Raw genomic sequence first — 21,677 nt, 5'->3', positions numbered from 1 at the left:
GATATGACAGTGCAAAATGGTTAAAATCTCTTAAATCTATGCTGAATGATAAAGACCATTTATTAATAATTTACCTGGGGAAAAAATGGAAAAAACTAAAATATAAGTACATAAACCGATTAATCGATTAATCGTAAAAATAATCGACAGATTAATCGATTATCAAAATAATCGTTAGTTGCAGCCCTAATAATGATTATATCGATTTTAGATGTTTTTTTTTTTCATTATTATTTTATTACTGATGTTATAATAATGCAGCCGAGCTTTTTTTCGTCATATTTGTGGGCATAATTCAATTCATATGGCTTCGAAAAAGCGCAGGTGGATGAAAAATAAAACTTAACTTAAAAATAAAACTTAATTACAACTATTACACTTAATAACGTAGATGAAAATATAGCACAAATATGCCATAAACTTATAATGAGAGCTTTATAGGAATCTATAGTAAAATTTGTCCATGCCCATCTTTCAGCGCGCTGTCATGAAAACACATCGGCGGGAGCCCGCACTCTCTCTCTCTCTTTCTCTGTCTAATGCATAACTTGGCATCCTATTGTGCTGATACAAGTTGTAATGTTACGTCTGGTATGTATCTGTTATCTGATTTATCAAAGGATGTCATAGCTTCAGTTTATTGGTATAAAATTACTCTTCACCTCAGGCAGATATTTCTTTCTAGATGCTTCTTTATTAATAACATTGCTTCATCATAATCTAACATGTCCTAATCATGTGTTCATGTTTTCATAGACAGGTTTTCATGTCAGATTTTTATTTTTAACATTCATTTTCATAACAATCTTCAGATTTTTTCATTATATCCATTATGTCCATGCCCTGCCCCCCGCACAAGCCCCACCCCCAATTAATCGATTAATCGTTTTTGAAACCTATCGATGATCAAAATGAGAAATTTCCCAAAATGCCCATCCCTATTGAATACTGTAATAAAATGGACTGTTTCATATCAAAGGTAACAAAGCACAAAGCGTTTTGTGATTTATTGGATGTGAGGTGTGCTACTGTGTTTCCTTCATTAACAGAAACCAGGCTAGACTAATTGATACTTGTGATTTAAGAATCAATATTTTTTCGTAAAATCAAGAAACCAAATTATTATTTTTTTTGCCCAGCCCTTTTGGCTATTAGATATTATATGTGACCATGGACCACCAAACCAGTCTTAAGTGTAAATTTTTCAGAAAGTGAGATGTATACATCATCTGAAAAATGAATAAATAAGCTTTCCATTGATGTATGGTTTGTTAGGCTAGGACAATATTTGGCCGAGATACAACTACCGTATTTTTCGGACTATAGATCGCACCTGAGTATAAGTCGCATCAGTCCAAAAATACGTCACGATGAGGAAAAAAACATATATAAGTCGCACTGGACTATAAGTCGCATTTATTTAGAACCAAGCACCAATAGAAAACCTTACAGTCTACAGCCGCAAGAGGGCGCTCTATGTTGCTCAGTGGTAGACTACAGGAGCACTGAGCAGTATAGAGCGCCCTCTGGCAGCTGTAGACGGTAATGTTTTCTCTTGGTTCATTTCTCTTGGTTCATGTCAAATTAATTTTGATAAATAAGTCGCACCTGACTATAAGTCGCAGGACAGGCAAACTATGAAAGAAAAGTGCGACTTATAGTCCGGAAAATACGGTATATGGAATCTGAGGGTGCAAAAAAAAAACAAAATCAAAATACTAAGAAAATCTTGTTTAAAGTTGTCCAAATTAAGTTCTTGCTTATTACCAATCAAAAAAATAAGTTTTGATATATTTACAGTAGGAAAATTACAAAATATCTTCATGGAACATGATTTTTACTTAATATCCTAATGATTTTTGGCATAAAAGAAAAAAATTATAGTTTTCATCCATTAAATGTTTTTTTGGCTATTGCTAAAAATATACCCCAGTGACTTAAGACTGGTTTTGTGGTCCAGGGTCACATATGTCATGATGTTAAATTACATTGTATTATGAGATAATTGGTTAATTTTGCATATCTATCAATATATAACATCAGCAACACTGTCTGTACAGTAGATCTTTTGTTTGTCACTAAGAAGTCGTTATTGGTTCATATTAAATTTTTTCTTGTGCTTGTTTAAGGTGGTTTGAGATCCAGGGTGGTCTGTTGTTGTGTGGTGGTCTGTTGAATGTGTTACAGCGGTTTGCAATCTATAATAGTCAAAAGTATGTATGAGGTGACTGTTCCCTCCTGGTACCGTCCTGGGACAAAGGCAGGAATTGTGTACACAGACACACACACGTATACTTTTTTTCTCTGTCAGCCTAGGGATCAAAGCCCGGGTCATGTGACTTTGCAGCTTGATGTCACAGAAGAACTGCTTAGATCCTGACATTCCACACCAGTGGCGTCGCACAAGCCCCAGTAAAATATTACTGACAATTTCTTTTTTCTGATGGTGGTGAATTAATTTCAGTGATATTTCAGCAATAATCTCCTTTGTTTTCTGCACTTTAGAATCAGAACTAGTGATTCCAAATTTTTTTAATGAATGATTGTTTTTTTTTAATTGATCAAATGGTTACAAATAAGGCCTGAAATAGTTTGTGATTCAGTTTGATTCATCCAGACACTTTACTCTACTCACACACTCAATCCCAGCAGTCTTTCACTCTAACAGGTAACTTTTAAAGACAGAAAGCTGAAAGTGATGGATCCGGTAGATATTTACCGACATCCATCGTAAGAAATGAAACTTTCAAACCGCTTGTCAGTGAAGATAGCAGCTCGTAACCAACTCATTTTATCCATTTGATTTGGCTCGATTCTGACTCGCAAGGTCCCAGTTTGATTTTGTTTTGGTTTCGTTGAGCAATGATTCAGCAAAGATTATTTTAGTTAGTAGCAGTGTCAATTTTGCTTGACAGATTTTAGGACAACTAATGCTTAAACAGCTCCTGCCGTTTGTTCGTTGCCATATTAAAAAACGCTTCAACAAAAACTCAGTTGATAAACATGAATGGAGACAAGCTGCAGTAAATATAATTTTTAACCATCAAAAATCACTCTGCGTACTCCAATATCGCACTTTGAAATGGCTGAACAGATTTAATGGCACACCGACTATTGCTCTTTTATTTCTCCATCAGTCTCCGAACAAGCACGCCGCTCTAGAGGAAACAAAGAACTACACCACTCAGTCACTGGCCAGTGTGGCCTACCTGATCAACACACTTGCCAACAATGTGCTCCAAATGCTGGACATCCAGGCCTCCCAGCTGCGCCGAATGGAGTCCTCCATCAACCACATCTCTCAGGTAACCAAGCAACACACCACACCTTCCCACACAATCTCACACTCTGGGTTATATTTACTGAAGAACGACTGATGGCTCGAAGAGTCTGCCAGGAGTAGACGGGTAAATAACTATGACATGGTTAGGTAAAAGGTAGTTTATAAGAGGCTGAATTTTAAGTTTCTGATGCTAAAATGAGTGTAAAAAACTTTAGACTAAACTTTACTCTAATCAGAAATTATGCCTTCAAAAATGGCCACACATTAAAAGTACAGTTACCAAAGATTGTCTTGCTTTTTTATGTTTTAATTGTTCTAATCATTGGTTGGCTGATCAGACAGGATCCTTGTTTAGCCTCTTTCCGAGCCTCATTAATTCTGTAATGAAACATCTTCCCACAGAGTCACAGACTGTAAGGAGCTGTTAATCAGATGCAGTGTAACTGCAGGGGTCTGGTGCGACTGCTGTAATGTTTTGTGCCAGCCAAAGATACAAGCAAATGTTAGTCACACATACTCATTTATGTGTTCATGCCCCTGCCTTCTCTCTCCCGTCACCACTTCTCTCTCTTTCTCTCTGTCTCTCCGTCTCTCCTTACTGTGGCGTCACATCTGGACTGTTACATTACCCAAAGCTCTGAGCTGTAACTATTCACAGCACCACAGTAAACTGGACAAGAGACCACACACATGCAACTCAAATATGGATTAAAAGGATTATGGACGTTATAAGAAATCTATAATATTACAAAAGATTTGTTTGAAATAAATGCTGTTCTATTCATCAAAGTATCCTGAACATTTGTTAAGGTTTCTACAGAAATATTAAGCAGCACAACTGCTTTCAATATTGATAATTATAGAAATGTTTCTTGAGCAGCAAATCAGCATATTATAATGATTTCTGAAGGATCATGTGAATCTGAAGACTGGAGTAATTATGCTGAAAATGTATCTTTGTCATTACAGGAATGAATAACATTTTGTTATATTTTATTTTTTTAACAGTACATAAATCAAATACTTGAGTAAAAGTACTAAGTACTCCTTTTAAAATTTGTTTGGGTAAACCTACTGATTAATTCATATTTTCTATTTATTTTATAATTTTATTTACTCCTGCTAAAAATACAATGCATGCAATAACAATTACTGATAATTCATGTGTTTAAATAAGTGAAAATAACAAAATATACCATGTAGTGTAATGAAATAAGGAAAAACAAAATGTGTGTTACCAAATATAAACATACAAGACGTCATACTGGGCAAAATGTGTTTGCATTTTAAAGGGAACCTATTATGCTCTTTAACAAAGAACAGGATTTCATACTAGGTTGTTTGAAAAACATATCATTTTTCACATATTTTACATTATTACAACGCCTATTACAACAGTATTAAATGAAGGCCCGCCTTCTGAAATACGAAATGTGTTGTTACTGGTTAGCTGGGCCAGTGTGTGCTGTGATTGGTTAGCTGGGCCAGCGCGTGCTGTGATTGGTTAGCTGGGCCAGCGCGTGCTGTGATTGACAGCACTCTGCGCCTGGTCAGGAAATGTCATGCCCCTTACCAAAGCTGCCTGCTTTAAGCTTAAGTGTAAATATTGCATCAAAATCTAATAAATTTGAGCGCAATTTAAACCTGGAGGATTGTAACCACTCTAAGTACATCTGCCTTGGGAAAGCTAGCATGTCTCTGACATAGTGATAACACTTGTTGCCTTCTCTAGTGCAGCTCAACCAGGTCTCATCCCATTCGTCAGTATTTGTGATATAACAACTCCTGGGAAATATAAGTTGTACTTTAAACAAGTCATTCGTTGTAGTTTTTAAAAAGTGATTTCTGTTAAATAAAATATCTCCTTTTGAACTGGACTTTGAGATTTGTAACTTCGCAGATCTTTTTTATGCTCAAACATCAACATTAAAGACTAACTGAAAGCATAATAGGACTCCTTTAAGAAGAATTCTACCCAAACATTCTGGTTTCACATGATTTGAAAGTGCTACAGCAGTCGGGTAGATGCATGGGCATTAATTTGCGTTATTTTAACGTTATGTTTAGTTAAGTAAAACCTACACCATTCAGATGGCAATACACAAATATTTTTACAGCAGCTTTAGTTCACAGACATTGGACACCCATGTCCCAAATATGATTTTCATCTACAATAATAAATGAAAATCTCCAGTTCAAAATGGAACGAGGAATGATAAGTTTTAATGAAATGTAATGAAGTAAAAAGTACATTATTATAATTTGGAATATAGTGAAAGTTTCCCAAAATAAACACTCCTCCAGTAAAGTACGCATACTTGAAAACTGTATTTTACTACAGTAATGAAGTAAAAATACTTAGTTAAGGTCCACCTCCATTTTATAAATGGATATGGAAAAGAAAGACACTATCTTACTTATCTTACTCGAGCATAATCTGTAAATCCACAAGTCACACTAAAAAGAAACTGTGCTTCTAACCACAGGCCAAGAGCTGCAGTTTCAACCACACAGCTTTACAATGCTATTTGCAAATGTTCGTTGGAACTGTGTTTTTGTTAAACGCTGGATTGTTGAACTATGTTGCTAATGACGGAACTTGCGACCATAGTTTGCTAGCGATGTTTCTGGGAAATGCAACCCAGGTCAACAGCAGCTGCCTATTTCTACATCCTGGATGATTTCTCTCTTCCACTTTTCATACTTTTTTTTTCTGATCCGTCTTCTCACGACTGCCCTCATCTGTGGACTCAGCTGTTGCTCTGGACTCGATCCCTGTTTACCATATCACTGTCACTTAATGCTGAAAACCATTTAGCTGTGTTTGAGATGCCAGCAGCGGCGGCTTATTGCCCAACCGCCCCCCATGTTTCCTATTTTATCTTTTATTTAACAGCTGTCAACAGCATGGGATCTAAAGCGATTAAACACAGTGGCACAACTAATGCAGCTCTTCTCGTGAAGTGCTTTTGACACGATTCTCTCCCAAATTTCCGTGTGAAATGAAACCGAACTCTGCTGACGGAGATTTCAGACCTCACAACTACACGCCTCACATACTCTTGTGTTTTGTAACTTGATTCCACAAATGTAAAGTTTAAAGAGGCCATTTTTCCTCAAGTTGTTTCTTGCTCCAATGCAGTACCACTGTAGCTTTAAAACTTTTGTATGCAAATGTCCTATATTATTATTATCATGATCTATCATGAATACAAATATGGTTATAGTTCTGAATGACCCAGTTTGGCTTTAGTAAGTTCAAAGTTCTTTAAACTTTTCAAACTTTAAATTTGTCCTCCAGACGGTGGACATCCACAAAGAAAAAGTGGCGAGGCGGGAGATAGGCATCCTCACAACCAATAAGAACACCTCCCGCACGCATAAAATCATTGCTCCAGCCAATCCCGAGAGGCCAGTGCGGTACATTCGCAAACCTATCGATTACAGCACGCTGGACGATATCGGTCACGGTGTGAAGGTAGGACATGGGCTCAGCTTGAGAGGAACGATTTTTCTGACTAACATGTTTGTTTTGAACTAACAAATGCCAGAATCTGACGTGGGTTTTCTTTGTGTCTGAGATGTGTGACTAACCTCTCTGTGCTTCCTCTCACCTCTGTTCTCTGCTTCGCTCTTGGTTTAAGTGGTTGCTTAGGTTCAAGGTAAGGGGCTTTACAGCTGTCTTATGATCAGGTGATATGAATGGGGAAGGAATAAGGTTTGATTCCGGAGTTCATATGACCTAATATGGACTGAGAATACTTATATTCTGTATTTGATTGATTCATTATAGGTTTAAAGGCTTGTCAGTTAATACAAAAACAATATTTGGATGCTCAGAAATGTCTTATATATACAAGAATGGAGGGAATAATAATTGAACAACCATATGGCAATCATTCCTGTTTCTTCTTTCATCATTTCCATATCACATTTGCATTTTAATCATTGTTGCATGTTGCTCAGTAGTAGGTGTGTGTGTGTGTGTGTGTGTGTGTGTGAGTGTGAGCTTTTTCTGTTTGTTTGGGCTTTCCTTTGTTTTCTCTTAAAACTAATTGTGATAAAACTCTCTCTTTCTGTGGCTCTACATTTTTTGCGGCTGTTCTAGGCTATTTTTAACTTGGATACTGTTTTTCGTCCTTTTCTGTGAAACTGAAATGTTTTTGTTTACAACTGAAGGCTGTTTTTGATGTTGTTGATTTGTTGTTGTCATAGGTCAACACCCAGAACATGAAGATTGGCGGTCTTCTTCGCACCACACCTCCCACACAGAAACCACCAAGCCCCCCAATGCCAGGCAAAGGCACCATAGGGTATGTATGTGCACTTTGTAGATCTAGCAGTCAGAAATGTGAGAATCGGACACTGAGGTTATGGCAGTGAATAACTCCTTTCAATTGTTTGCTCATAATATTCACATCTCTGAGGTCCTTGAACAGCACAAAATGTTTTGATTTACATGTATTCTGGAAAGTTTTTATGATAAATTAAGTGAATGACATATCCTTCTTGACTCGGCACACCTATTTATTCGTTGTTGTTACAGTAGTAATTTCCAGTATGTAGAACATCAAGTGTGTTCAAACATTTGGCTGGTCCTTTATGATGATTTCAACTTATCAGATAATTTAAAACAATGTTTTTTATCATAACATTTCTACAACAACAGTAAGGTTTTTATTTCCTAGTAAAAGCCTGTTTTTCAGTGCAGGTCACACACAGCTCTAGTTGAGTTCAGGAGCACATGTGTGGGTCATGTCTTTTTAGTCCTCAGGGAGAATTCAGCCTCAGCCCCACAGATGACATTATCCTTCACATCCCTTGTTGGCCTTTATCCCAGTGAAGAGCTTGATTTTATATTTGAGTCAGAAAAGAGGCGTGCTAAATATGCTTTGGCATCTAAAATTGTGCAAGCGTCAGAAACAGTGATTATGAAAGATCAGATATGCTAAATTTTTAAAGTGTGTTCATTATTAAGGGTGAGCTTGATGTTTGAGCATTGAGGAGAGAGGGTGTGTCCTGCCCTGTTTTCTGAGCACCAGCTGTGCAGATTGGCGCTCTTTTTGTTTCCTGTGTCGCCCCATGATGGCTGGTCATTGCAGGCCAGATTGTGTGCTGCTGAATGGACAGGTCAGCAACATAACACCAACTAAAGCTTGTTCCCTCATAAAATCCATATGCAAGTGATGGAAATAGTAAATCCGTGTATATCTGTTAAAACTGTTGGGTGAATCTCACAAAACTTGTCAAGATGTTAATAGTTGTATTAAAAAGCCTATTTTAAAGGACCATTAAGATTTTCTTGGCATCTTTCTTTGTGACATTTATTTCCATGACAATAAAGTGCATTTTTGGGTGAATTCACATTATTGTACAGTTGAAAAAAGTAGTATTTGCAGATTTTTTTTTTTAATACTGTAATTTGTTATAAGGTGAAAACAAATGAAAACAAATTTTGAGTTTCATCGTCTGTCTGTTAGTTTTTTGTCTTGTTTTTTTTTTCTGTGAGGATTTGTCTACTGTTGCTTCAGTGTTTAATTTTCCGTCACTATTTCTTTCATTTAAAAAAAAGTTAATTGTTACATGTGTGCCATAGTCAAGAAGCACTGTATTTTGGTAAAAATAGCACATCTTTTAAAGTAAATAAAAAAAAATCAAGATGCCGTTTTTCCTGTGATGAAGAGACAAATAAGTTGATTAAAATAGCAATAAATTGTTTTAATTATTCATGTATGCTAATAGTTTATTCTGGTTGCTAATGCCTTTTTTTCCTCAGTTGGTCAGAACAGACATGGCAGAGGAACATGGCAAGGAACATAATTCAGCACACTGCTGCCATTGCAGGTTTTCAAACCGAGATGGCGACAAAGTGGCAAAACATACGTATTGCAGTTTTCTAGGCTGATAATTGTCTGATTACATCTTCCCAAAGTTATTGACCAGCTGTATTTCCCTCCAGGAGACACTCCCCCTACAGAACACTTGAGCCAGTGCGGCCTCCGGTGGTACCAAATGACTATGTCCCCAGCCCCACACGCAATATAGTGCCCATTCTGCAGCAAAGTCCTGTGCGCACAGCATCTGTTAATCAGAGGAACCGCACTTACAGGTACCATTACCCTCATCACCCTCTCTGTCGGAGCAGATCTCTCGCACTGCTCTCAATGTGCATGCATGTCTGTATTTTCTGACTTAAAGCAGTTTGGGACCTTTTGGCACTGTGACTGAATGCACATGTATTTATTAGCTAACATTGATTAGTCGGTTTTGCTGCAGAGCCCTTTCACAAAGACATCGCTTTTCCTCAGCACTTCTAAAACAAGCATCGCTGATTGTCTGCACAATTGCATAATCTGAAACCCTGGCAACCAGTTGCGAGTGATGTTAGCACTGCTCACATAAACACATCATCAGTCATGGAGGATAAAGACTGAAGTCTGAAGATGCTCTCAGATGAATGCAGAGCCCTTCCTTCTCTGACATTCTTGTCTTCTCCCATCTTAAACTTTTCCTTCCTTGTTTGATTTTTTTCTGAGGATTTTAAAGATCATGTCCACTACATTGCAGAACAAGCACAGATAGACTCTTGCAGATAGTTCTCTCTGGGTCTTTCCTTTGAAGCTCAGACCTTTTCAGCTGTGTCTGAAATTATGTAACCACTCTCACTTGTTCTCTTTTGATCTCTGTGCCATCTGCAGGGATGCCTGTAACGTCTTCATTTATGCATTTGGCTGACAATTTTAGCTAAAGCAATTTTATAATGTGTGTTTCCTGGGATTCTGACCTTGTTGTTTTTAGCGTCCTATGTTTTACTTGTTGAGCAGGAACACTGTTCAATACACTCTCCTACCTGACTGAAAACAATTCTAATCATTTCTCATGTTTTCACCCTAAACAATCAATGTAGGTTGAAGTCCTATCGTATGTTCCTTACGACTGCCTCTTGTCATTTCAGGATCCAAAAAAGCGTTTAGTGCTGTTTTCCCCCAGCTATCTCCCATCTGTTTGCCAGTTGGAAATGTTATTGGACATCTTGGACAGAAATAACAATATTTGTTCCCTTCTGAAGTTCAGAAGGGCTGATGATTTGAACATATTCAAATTCATATTTGAGAACACTTAAATATCATCAAACAGAGTTCAGCCTTGATCTTGCATCTAAAGGCTACAGAAAGTTGAAGTTGCTGGAGCTTTGTTATTGTGGTAACACACGTGATCCTGATACATTGGATTTGTAGCACTTTAAGAAAGGGGGTTTTGTGTTGTGTCCAAATCTCCTTTACCCTCATAATTTTAGAGCCTACAAGGGTAAATTTCACGAAAACTGCGAAGTAAAGACTTGGCCGTAGTGCAGTCCCTGATATACTTCAAGTGAAATCAAAGATTGAACCGCTGTGACATCATCTCGAACAAAATTAGGCTAAAATGAAGGAATTTGTTTTGGGAGTTCAAATCAGCTTGCCAGGGTTAACTTTTCTGAAAAGTTTCAGAAGCTTTTTAAACTTTGAACCATCGATGATGGGTTGCAAGCTAACCGTAAACTGCTGATTACATATTTCAAACTTTTTTACCACTAAGTGAAAAAACTAAGTTTTACTGTGACTAGTTTGGGGCCTCAAGAAAAGAGCAGGTTTGATTTAATTAGAGAGAATCTTTAATGAATTAAAGATTTTTTTTCAGTTGCTCAGTCAGATCAGTAATATGCATTAAAAAATAGGTGAATATCTAGTTCATTGGACTAAGAAAATAATAATCGCTGCTAACTCTAAAGTTGCTGACAGTTTGTTTTTCTCTTCAGCCATTTAATGAATGTCTCGTCAGCTGCTTCAGCTCTATTTTTGCCTGGCATTGCTGTGTCTTTTCATCTCAAAACAGTGTCTCAAGGACCTTCATCTCACTACTGATTGATTTGTGGATTTCTTCTTTCTCTTTCTCTGCATCTCAAGCACATGAGCTCATGCAGTCTGTGCCCCATGTGCTCCGCATTTGTGCATTCAAGATGAGTGTGCTCCTTTCTGTTCTTTCTGTGACTCACAAATGCTGCCATATCATGTTTTTTATATCATAGACACTGAACCAACCCATGCTGCTGTCTGTATTCCTGTCGTGCGGGCTCTTGGTTCATCTATATATCTGTGTGTGTCTTTGTATGATGAACGTGTGTTTGAGAGCATTTATGATTCAACTGTTGTGTAGTCTCTGGATGTCAGTATGTGTATAACATGAGACACACGTGTGTGAGGTGTGTAATCTGTAGCATGTGTTCAGCAGTGGGAGCAGCGGCGGCAGTCATCCCAGCAGTCGCAGCAGCAGTCGTGAAAACAGCGGCAGCGGCAGTGTGGGTGTTCCAATCGCCGTTCCTACACCCTCTCCACCCAGCGCCTTCCCAGGTGACACCTTCATCACAGAAAGCACACTTAACAACTAGGGGTGTAACGGTACGCAAAAATCACGGTTCGGTACGCACCTCGGTTTTAAAGTCACGGTTCGGTTCATTTTCGGTACAATGCAAGAAATGCAAACATTAAACTGCAGGTTGTTTATTACTATAAACTTTTTTTTAACAATTTGTTTACACTTTTTTTTAAATACTTTTTAATAAAATATATATAAAATAAAAAAAGAATAAGAAATAAAATACTTCTGCTAAGTTCTCCACTAAATAAAATACTCTCAGTCTCAAACCAATATCATACAATAAAATATAATGAAAAATATAAATAAATAACTATGATTACAGTGCAGCATTACCAATTCCAGCTTGTAGGCTTGCTCATATTTAAAAAATATATATAACCTATCCAAAGTGTAAAGTGCAGCATGAACAGTTTCAGTTTTGAGACCTGCTCAGATTTCGTTATAGCGTTGGACCGATCAGAATTAAGAGCAAAGGTCTGTTTAAATGCCGACAGGAGCTGCGTTTGAATTACAATCCTAGTTTTTTTTTTTTTGTTTACACTCTCGTGATGCCTTTTGAAAACTTTAGGCCGGTGACACACTGGCATATTGCACCTGTCAAACACAGTCAATACTGTTGACGGTGTCCTTTATCAGTAGGCTTTATATTTATGCTCAACATGAAGTATAGATATTGTTGTAGTGAAGACAAGAGCCTGGTCTGTCGGCGCCTCGGCGGTCTCCCTCTTTGTCACCTACAGTAGCAGCAGCACGTCAGCGCCGCGTCAGGCACCATTCTGGTGTGTAAAGACACAGAAAACGTGAAGCAGGTGTCACGCAACTGACAAACAGCAGAAACGCCACGCTCACGCCACGCAGCCAGTGTGCCTATGTTCCGCACACAAAATATTGCATTCGGTCATTCGGTACACACGTGCACCGTACCGAAAGCCCTGTACCGAAATGGTCCGGTACGAATACACATACTGTTACACCCCTATTAACAACACATATACCACTTGCAGTCTGGCTGCGGTCATTTTTGTTTTGTTTTCATGGAACACAAAATGAGTTAGTTAGTCAGTTATATTTCCACAGAAAAACATTTGACGATGCAAGCAAGAACTAATTCAAATGCATGTAGTTTTTGTCCTTTTATGGTGTTGACTGCTAGAAAAGATGTTTTCAAATGTATTGTAAATGCTGTAGTTTTCAGTCAAGATTTCCAGTGAACAACTGCTACAAATATTAGTCTTCACAAAACTATTGTATAGCTTCAGAAAATGTCCATATAGGTTGGTAGAATAACATTCACATTTATATATACATAAATACCATTTATATATGCAATCAACCTATATTCCTATATCAAAAGTCACTTTTTTCCCATGTGTTTCCCAATTATTCTCGGGGAATCGATCCCACAACCAGCTAAACAGTTGTTGGAGCTACAGGAACAATACAATATAATACACTATTTTTATGGTACTTTTGTTCATTTTTCATTTTACCGTTCATTTCTGTGCATTGAAAAAGCATCTTGGATGACATAAGTAAATGTTTATATGTTTATATATATATATATATATATATATATATATATATATAAAATATTATTATTATTATTTTTGTTTATTTTTTTTGCTGAATTGAAACGAGGAATTTTTGAATGAGATTTGCATACACATTCGATCCTCAAGGGCCACTGTCCTGCAGAGCTTAGTTTTAACATTTTCCTGGAAGATTCTAGTCATCCTGAAGACCTTTATTAACTAGTTCAGGTGTGTTAAGTTAGGGCTTGATCTAAAATGCTGAAAAGTTGCCCTACAGGAGCAAGATTAGCAGCCACTGATATACTTGGTCTTCACAAAAGCTGAATTGTGACCAGATTTTAAGCTCAGTCTTTTTTCCTTCATGATCTCTGATACTTGAGGCCAAAGTATGCTTCAGTTTTTATGCATGTGGGTATACATACAGTGCACGTGACAAAAGGTTTGTCTCCAGAATAGTAGTTTAATAACCATGCAAATGCTATAGTATGTGTACAAAGACAAAGTATAGTTTGTGCTTAAAGCAAGACATCTTTCTGGCTTGCCCCACATCAGTTCCCTTTAAGTGAAATGCAAAAGCATTTCTCATTTGGTTTCCTCCCTCCTTCTCTTCTTTTTTTATTTTTAACCTCAAGCTGCTGGTGCCAGCACACCCTCAGCTACAACTAACTCCACTCAGTCTTCTGTTACGTCCTCTAATTTAACTCCCACACAACCCTCAGCCAACCCCACCTCAATCCCTGAATCTCTCCCCACTCAACCCGACTCCAATGAGAGCTCTCTGACTCCAGATAATGGCTCTCCTCCCTCTCAACCACTCCTCGCTTCAGCTGAAGCTAGTGCTACATCCAGCACCAACCCTGGGACAGGTGAGTCTGCCTCTGTCCGGCCCATTTCTAGCCCATCAGTCACACCTTCTGCCCTTGTTTCATTACCCACCTGCTGATACATCACGTTATTCTGTGGTGAATTTTTGGTCTTTGTGTCCTAATCATTTTGCTTCCTCATGAGTTTCGCAGGCTGGTTTTACATATTGTTTCATTGTTTGTTCCAACTCACATTGTCGTTTTAATAAAAATAAAAAAAGATGCAATTTATTTGCTTGAATACAACAGCTTTTTAAACAAGATTACATGCTGCATTATTTTGAGTGTCATGTTACTTAAATACAAGCTGATTAATCTCTTTTGATATTTCTCTAGAATCCTGCAGTGATTACGTAATTTTGTAGGTTTAGCATCAACCTGGTTCCCCTGACCTAAACCCAGTAAGATTTTTCCATTTGATGTTTGGATTATTGCAGAAAACAAACTCTGGCCAGCAGACATGTATTATTCATCATTCATCATTTTTTTTAATCAATTTATGAAGCCCTTATTCAATTGCCAAAAAGCTGAAAGTAGAGTATAAATAAAGTACACCATGATCACATGACTTCAATGCCATTACCATTATGCTTATTTTAAAAAATGGAGTTGGAACAATTTGTGAGAGCATGTCAAAGCATAAAAAAATTGCATATTGCGTATTAAAATTATGGCATAAAGCGCCGTCACGCTACAATCCAGAGAATCTCAGCCTCAGACGTCATGCCCACGGACCGTTGGCTAAACGTCTGATGCATATGGGACACAAAAGTGGAAAAACTTCAGGAGTGTGGAAGTCGTCATCGGATTGGTTGAATTCTACAGGATTTCCAGGAGACGTGCGTGTCGCGTTCTTTAATGTTCCGCCTGGAAACAAAAATGCCGTGGCATCAAACCCCCTCACGAAAGAAGAAAGCGGGAGTGTTTACAACTGTGATGACGAGCACTTATCAGCATCAACTAAACACTGGAGTTTCAAAAGTATGTGAAATATAAGTTTGCGCCATAGAATCTTTAAAATACGTCTAAGAGTTTTACACACCAGTCTGTTATTGTGGCGTCATTTCCACGCCTCGAAACGTGACGCTGAATGAAAGGAACTATGATTTGTTGTTTGATATGTCGGTCGGGCATTGGCCAAAGAAAGCTGCCATGGATTCCAGACTTATAGCGAATGTGAACCATCCTTGTACTGCTGTTATCAAACATATTTTGGTAAACATAAAAAAGACCTAGTGAGAAAACTTCCTTAGTCCAGATCAGTTTAAACATCATTTTCATGACAATCACGGTCATTGTCAAAATGCTTGTTTTTGAATGGTCTGACTGTAGACCACCACCTTATTTATTATTTTTCTTTTTCTGTTAATAGGGAATAAAGGTGTTATGTTTGTGATCCGTCTGCAGTCAGTGTTTTCTCCATCTCATGGTGGTGTTGTTCATGCAGGTGGTCCTCAGTTCTACAGCATGAACAGGCCCGTCCCCAAACAGATCGCGCCCACAGTGGGGGGTTCGCTGCCGTATCGCCGGCCGCCCTCGATCTCGGGTCAGACTTCCATGCCCCCCAGCCAGCCGAACGGAGGGCCCTATTACAATCAGAACCAAGGTACTGCTCTCAGTATTCAGACCTGACATCTTTCAGAACATTTGTTCTGGTGATTCGTCAAATGTAGTTTCATTTGTTCTCTGAGACGGAGTACATAATGGACCCCCTACCTGTAGTCTACTTTCTTTTAACATTTGTATTTGACACACCATCATATCTTTGTTCTCTAGTAACATCTCTCTCACCAGGTTCTTAATGATAATGTGCAGTTAACATAGTTAGATTGGTGCTTTGATGTATAATATTCTCTTGCTGGTGTAGATTCACCCTTTATTCTTTCTGCTCCAACGTGACCACTTCCTGTTTGTCAGACAGTGTTTGCACACTAAACTAACTGCTGACTGTCTTCTGGTTTTCCCTTTCACCTTCACTTTCTTTATCATGTGCACACACGCCCCCCTTCCTCTGTTTCTCTGTGCTTTTTGTGGTCTTGTGGACTAGCCTCAGTGGCCCCCCCTCCACCCTCCGTACTGCAGATCACACCCCAGCTTCCACTGACGGGTTTTGTGGCTCGCGTACAGGAAACCAGTAAGTGGCTTTGAACTTCTGATGAGACCCTTCTACGTTCAGAGACACTCTTACACACATTCAGCTCAATATGGCTTCTCATCACAAGACATGCTGTTGAAAGCTTGGAAATATATCCTTGTTTCAGGGCTGTCAATTTATTTAAAATCTACTTGCTTTTATAAATTAAAAAGTCTTTATTATTAATTATATTCATGTTAAATGTGACCCTGGACGACAACACCAATTATAAGAGCCATTTTTTGAAAGCGAGATTTATACATCATCTGAAAGCTGAATAAATACGTTTTCAATTGACGTATGGTTTGTTAGGATAGGACAGTATTTGGCTGAGATACAACTATTTGAAAATCTGGAAACCTGAGGGTGAAAAAATCTATATATTGTGAATCACATTTAAAGTTGTCCAAATGAAGTCTTTAGCAATCCATATTACCAATCGCAAATTAAGTTTTGATGTATTTAAAGTGATCAAAATTAAGAATGTCTTAGGCAGCCCTCCTTTTAAAGAGAATGTTACATATGCCCTATGGGTGTAACAATATATTGTAGATATATGAGCATTCATGTTTATTTAGTATTATTACGAAATTAAACTAAAATAAAATTCTATATTTAAAATTTCTTAAATGTATGTAATGTGTCAAATGTAATTTTGCAGTTTTAAAAGTCAGTAGTTTTAATGTAGTGTTACACCCAAGCATTACATACTGTATTATTTTCATAGTTAATACAAAACAGTCCTTTTGTATGATTTTTTAAAGACAGGCTGATTGCATTGTCTATTTTTTTTTCCTTTTCTTTTTTACACAGGTGCATTCGTGCGTGTATGTGCTCTGAGAATATTAGTAGTCAAACTTGCATCACTGTTTCTCTCACAGTTAAACATCCATATCCTTATTTACCTCTTGTTCTTTCTGCATGGATTCATGAGCTTGCAAGGCCTTCTCATCTAAATGAGTCCTGGTCCGTGAGTGTCCTGTTCATTTCTCATCTCTCAGTTTCAGATGCGCCTCCCCCACCTCCCCCTTCAGAAGAGCCGGTGTTTGAGGAGACACAAAACCCAGTTCCACCTCCAGAAGGCTTTGAGGAAGAGGAGTCTTCTGTGGTGGAATACAGTGACCCTTACACTGAAGAAGACCCACCCTGGGCTCCACAAACGTACTTGGAGAAAGGTACACTGAAAATATTTTTATGAAATGTTGTTTTGTAAATCCTATTTGACCACTAGCAAGTACTGTAGAATAACTACTACACTTCACAGTACTGTGCACTAGTGATGCGCGGGTCGTCTCATAACCCGCGGGTTGGGGCGGGTAAAGAAATTGGCTCTTTATTTGCGGGGCGGGTCACTAAAAACAAAATTTTAAATCCATTTATGTTGCGTGCAATTTAGTGGTGAAAATTTTGATTCCTTTAAGAGATTTATTCATTTCATACAAAAACTGATTTGGCTTTATTAAAATGTGTGCATAATCACATTAAAAAAATAGTCTAAATAAGTTGTTCAGATGAATAAAGCACAAGGTTTTCTTGCATAATTAACATTTTAATTGTTTGGTCAGACAGTTCATATATAATATATTCACATTAATAAATCGGGGATTAAACGTGGAGTTGTGTTCTGTATTCTAAATATGAAAACAAGCGTATGTGCACAGTACCTATAACTGCACTTTGTATCTGCTGATTGCTGATCAAGATTTACCGACTGACCCGGTATACTACTCCCAGTCATTTCATTTTCGAACGAGATGTATCAGTTCATTCAACTTGTTCACGAACAAGATCTCTCAATCTCGTTCAGTGAAGGGCGTATTCGTTCACTACATTCAACAAATCACATGCTCCGTCACATCTCATACTTGAAGGTTGAGTAACTCTTTGACAGGATGAAATGGTTCACAGAGCTGTTCACCGAGCTGCTAATAGTGCCGCGCTGCTGTGGAGGGAGGAACTTCAGTGAACGAGAGATATGAGTCAGTGGATTACATGAACGAGAACGATTCGTTCACCTAAAAGATTCGTTCACGAATGCACCATCACTAGTGCAATTTCCTATAGCCTATATTAAATATCTGGGATATATATTTTCATATTTTATTAGGTTCTTTGATAAGGTTACAATACAAAGGTCTTGCAAACTTGCGTAAAGAAATTTTACTTTATTTGCGGGGCAGACTGGGGCGGGCCAAATAATTTCATAAAAGCGGGACCTGCGGGTAGGAACAAAACCAGACCCGCATATCACTACTGTGCACACATGTAACAAAAAGAAAATGTTAATAAATTTCAGGAAACCATTTTCAAGAATAATGTTAAAAGTGCAATAGGTGATTCACTTCAGAAAAAAAAATTCTTATGCTTATTGCATCTCTTCACATCTCTATAGCAATCATTAAGTGTTTTAAATGTATTCATATACATTTATATATTCTGTGGAAGGTGTGGGTTTAAGAACTGTTCGTCCAATCAAAACGCTAGTTCTGAGCATTTTGATTGACTTTCCTACCTGCCTGTCAACATATGCATTTGCATACCTCTGCGCACATGGTTCACGCAGACGGGATGCATCATCTGTGTTGTGTGCAGACAGAGCGAGAATGGCAGACAAACACCGGTGAATGATGTATTGTAGTAATGTTTTATCTGTTTGCGTTCGAGTGTTCAGGGGGCATGGCTTTGAACAGTGATTTGCAGGGAGGGTGGGACATACGCTTTCATTGATATCAGGCTGAAGCATAGACTGTAAAAAAAAGATGGACGACTCGCCTTCGCTCTCTTCCATTGGTCAAAACTGAAGCCGCCAGTGTCCCGATATGGCGCTGACATCTTGGACTTGCGCCTGCGCAGATAGCGATCTAGGGACCAGTTCTGCGCAGTAGCTATGCGCAGTAGCAAGCAGGAAGTAAAGCCTTAAAGCCGCGAAATCAACGGCCCCGCCCCTGTGCCCCGCCCTCACTCTCCCTCGCAGAATGCACATACCGTAATCTGCACTGTTTTGGAAGTGGAGTCCTGCTCCTGTGAACTCTGTCTGCTCCGTTCCACTCCAATCTCATTAAAATAAGGTAAATACAATCTCCTCAGTCCTCCGAAGATCATGAAAAAAGCCTGTTGACGCTTCAGTGCCTCCTGGCTCAGAGAGCTGTCAATCACAGCTGTCAATCACGGCGTCACACCACCGTTTTTAGAGCATTAAATAACTATCTAAAAAACAACTTATTTTAAAAACAAACACTTGAATTTACATTAGCGTGATACAAACTACAGTAAATGACAAAAAACAGCTTCGGAAAAAAAGATATTTGAAGGGTAATTTAATTGTTTAGTTGGTCTCGCGTCCCATTGAATAACATGGGGAGGCGGGGTTTATGACCTATACTAGGACCACTCACCAGGGGGCGACCACTCACCCAATCACTGCTCCACTGCAGTGATTGGGAGCTTTTAAGAAGGAAAAGGAAAAAATAATAGTGATCATTTAAAATAGGCTATTACTATGGTTTCAAAGTTTTTTATCCAAATGAAGACCTTAGCAATGCATATTACTAATCAAAAATTATGTTTTGATATATTTAAAGGTATCAAAATTAAGAATGTTTTAGGCAGCCTTCCTTTTTAAGAGAATTTTACATATGCTCTATGGTTGTTACGATAAATTGTAGATAAACGAGCATTCATGTTTATTTAGTATTAAGAAATAATAGACAGCTGTTTACATCTGACAATCATGAAACTGACCATGTGTTCCTGGGTTAGTAGAATCACAGTACTCAATTCTCCTCCAAGAAATCACACTCCAAATGCACAAAATGTATCACTGAGGTACAATGCAGATTTGTGTATTTGCACAGTTACTCTCCAAATATGACTTCTGAAAGAGGGATTACTGAAAGAATCATCAAATTTGATTGGCACTCAAATTCCCACATGGTTTGGCACCAATAGCCCTGTGGGCAGTGTGTCGAAATACAGTGGCGTTGCGCTACAGCTCTCCCGGGTTCGAATCCTGATTTAAGGAACTTTCCTGATCCTGCTCCCTATCTCTCTCCCACTTCACTTCCTGTCAGTTCTGATCTGTCATATCATAATAAAGGCAAAAATGTACATGGGCCTCATCATTTGACACTTACCTTGTAACTTGACTTGTATCTTTGTTGTTCCTGCTTTCAGTGGTGGCGATCTACGACTACATGCAGGACAAGGAAGATGAATTGTCTTTCCAGGAGGGGGCCATCATTTATGTCATTAAAAAGAATGATGATGGCTGGTTTGAAGGTGTGATGAGCGGCACTACAGGTCTCTTCCCTGGAAACTACGTGGAGTCCATCATGCACTACACGGAGTGAGAGTGTCCTCAGTCTCTCCCCCAACCCTTGAGGCCCACCAGTGCTAATCTTACACTGCAGAAGAGTGCATGTGTGCATACAAACCATGCTAATAACAGGCCGTGAGACTTCTGAGATGAGAGGTGCAACTGAAAAGACGAAGCGATGTGAAGCTGAACATCCAGATGTTGCAGACCAGACTTTTGCACCAAGGACTGAGGAAACACTATTAGAGAAATAACATTGTAAAAATAAAAGCCAATAATCTGTTTACTGTTGAATGAAGGATACAGAGTTTGAAGTTCATGATATGCATAAGCTAGATTTAGTGTGGGTACATTGTTTTTATTTTTTCATTTTTCATGACCTTTGCTCATTCCACAGCATTGCAGTGTTTTGGAAGGCAGCACGGGGGCTGACTGATGTCTCTGAAATGGATTTGTTTTTTGAACGGCCTGAGGTGGGTTCAGGGAATGCTTTACAGTGAGGTCACACTCAAAAACGGAGGTCATTACATTCATGTTATGTTTTAAGGTACAAGGAATGTGTGGAACTGAACAGAAAGATTGAATATAGAGAAGTAGCTTTCTATTTATTACATGTTGTGAAAGCTCATGGTTTTTTAATTTGTCTCTGTAAAGTGTTTTTTAGTAATTGTTTGATTTATTCTCTCCCATCTAATTAAAATTAGTTTGAGCCAGATGATATAGGAAATATTTGCACAAAGGTCTCACCTTGGTTTTACTTTTTAACTTGATCATTAAATATATTTAATGTTTATTTACTTTTATTCCCTCATGAGAATCGGTCAGCCCCAACACACATGCAGTACTAGACATATCCAATAACCTCATGTACTTAAAACTTTGCTTTTTTTGTTTGTTTGTTTTACATTTAAATATTGTGTCATGATGCTAACCATTTGGATAATCTACGATAAGTGTATGTAGTGATTCATAGACTGAATGCTTAATGAAAATAAACTTATTGACATTTTAATTTTTCTTTTCTTTTTTTTCCCTTTCACGTTTTATTTATTTAGGGTTCCCACAATCATGGAAAACCTGAAAAATCTGGAAATGTTAAACTAGTGATTTCCTATCTTCTCAACATTTTCTA

At 38.1% G+C, this 21,677-nt stretch overlaps 1 protein-coding gene across 12 annotated transcripts in view; it reads left to right on the top strand.

Annotated features, from left to right (window-relative positions):
• Positions 1-21,557, top strand: part of abi2a (abl-interactor 2a) — a 39,360-nt gene extending 17,803 nt beyond the window's left edge. The window contains exons 2-12 of one of the 12 annotated variants that reach the window (XM_059499763.1): positions 3,138-3,305; positions 6,585-6,761; positions 6,928-6,945; positions 7,499-7,596; positions 9,243-9,392; positions 11,555-11,673; positions 13,866-14,099; positions 15,544-15,702; positions 16,144-16,230; positions 17,232-17,405; positions 20,404-21,557. In XM_059499763.1, coding sequence (XP_059355746.1) covers positions 3,138-3,305; positions 6,585-6,761; positions 6,928-6,945; positions 7,499-7,596; positions 9,243-9,392; positions 11,555-11,673; positions 13,866-14,099; positions 15,544-15,702; positions 16,144-16,230; positions 17,232-17,405; positions 20,404-20,579 — 1,560 coding nt within the window. In that variant the 3' untranslated portion in view covers positions 20,580-21,557. Of the gene's footprint in view, positions 1-3,137; positions 3,306-6,584; positions 6,762-6,927; positions 6,946-7,498; positions 7,597-9,242; positions 9,393-11,551; positions 11,674-13,865; positions 14,100-15,543; positions 15,703-16,143; positions 16,231-17,231; positions 17,406-20,403 lie in introns of all 12 variants that reach the window. The other 11 variants (XM_059499762.1, XM_059499765.1, XM_059499764.1 and 8 more) reach the window with 11 other exon arrangements.
• Positions 21,558-21,677: the final 120 nt, after the last annotated feature.

This window comes from Carassius carassius, chromosome 19 (genome assembly GCF_963082965.1).
Source record: "Carassius carassius chromosome 19, fCarCar2.1, whole genome shotgun sequence".
Classification (NCBI taxonomy): Eukaryota; Metazoa; Chordata; class Actinopteri; order Cypriniformes; family Cyprinidae; genus Carassius; species Carassius carassius.
The sequence above is the reverse complement of the archived record's forward strand: the minus strand, read 5'-3'. Positions and strand labels throughout refer to the sequence as shown.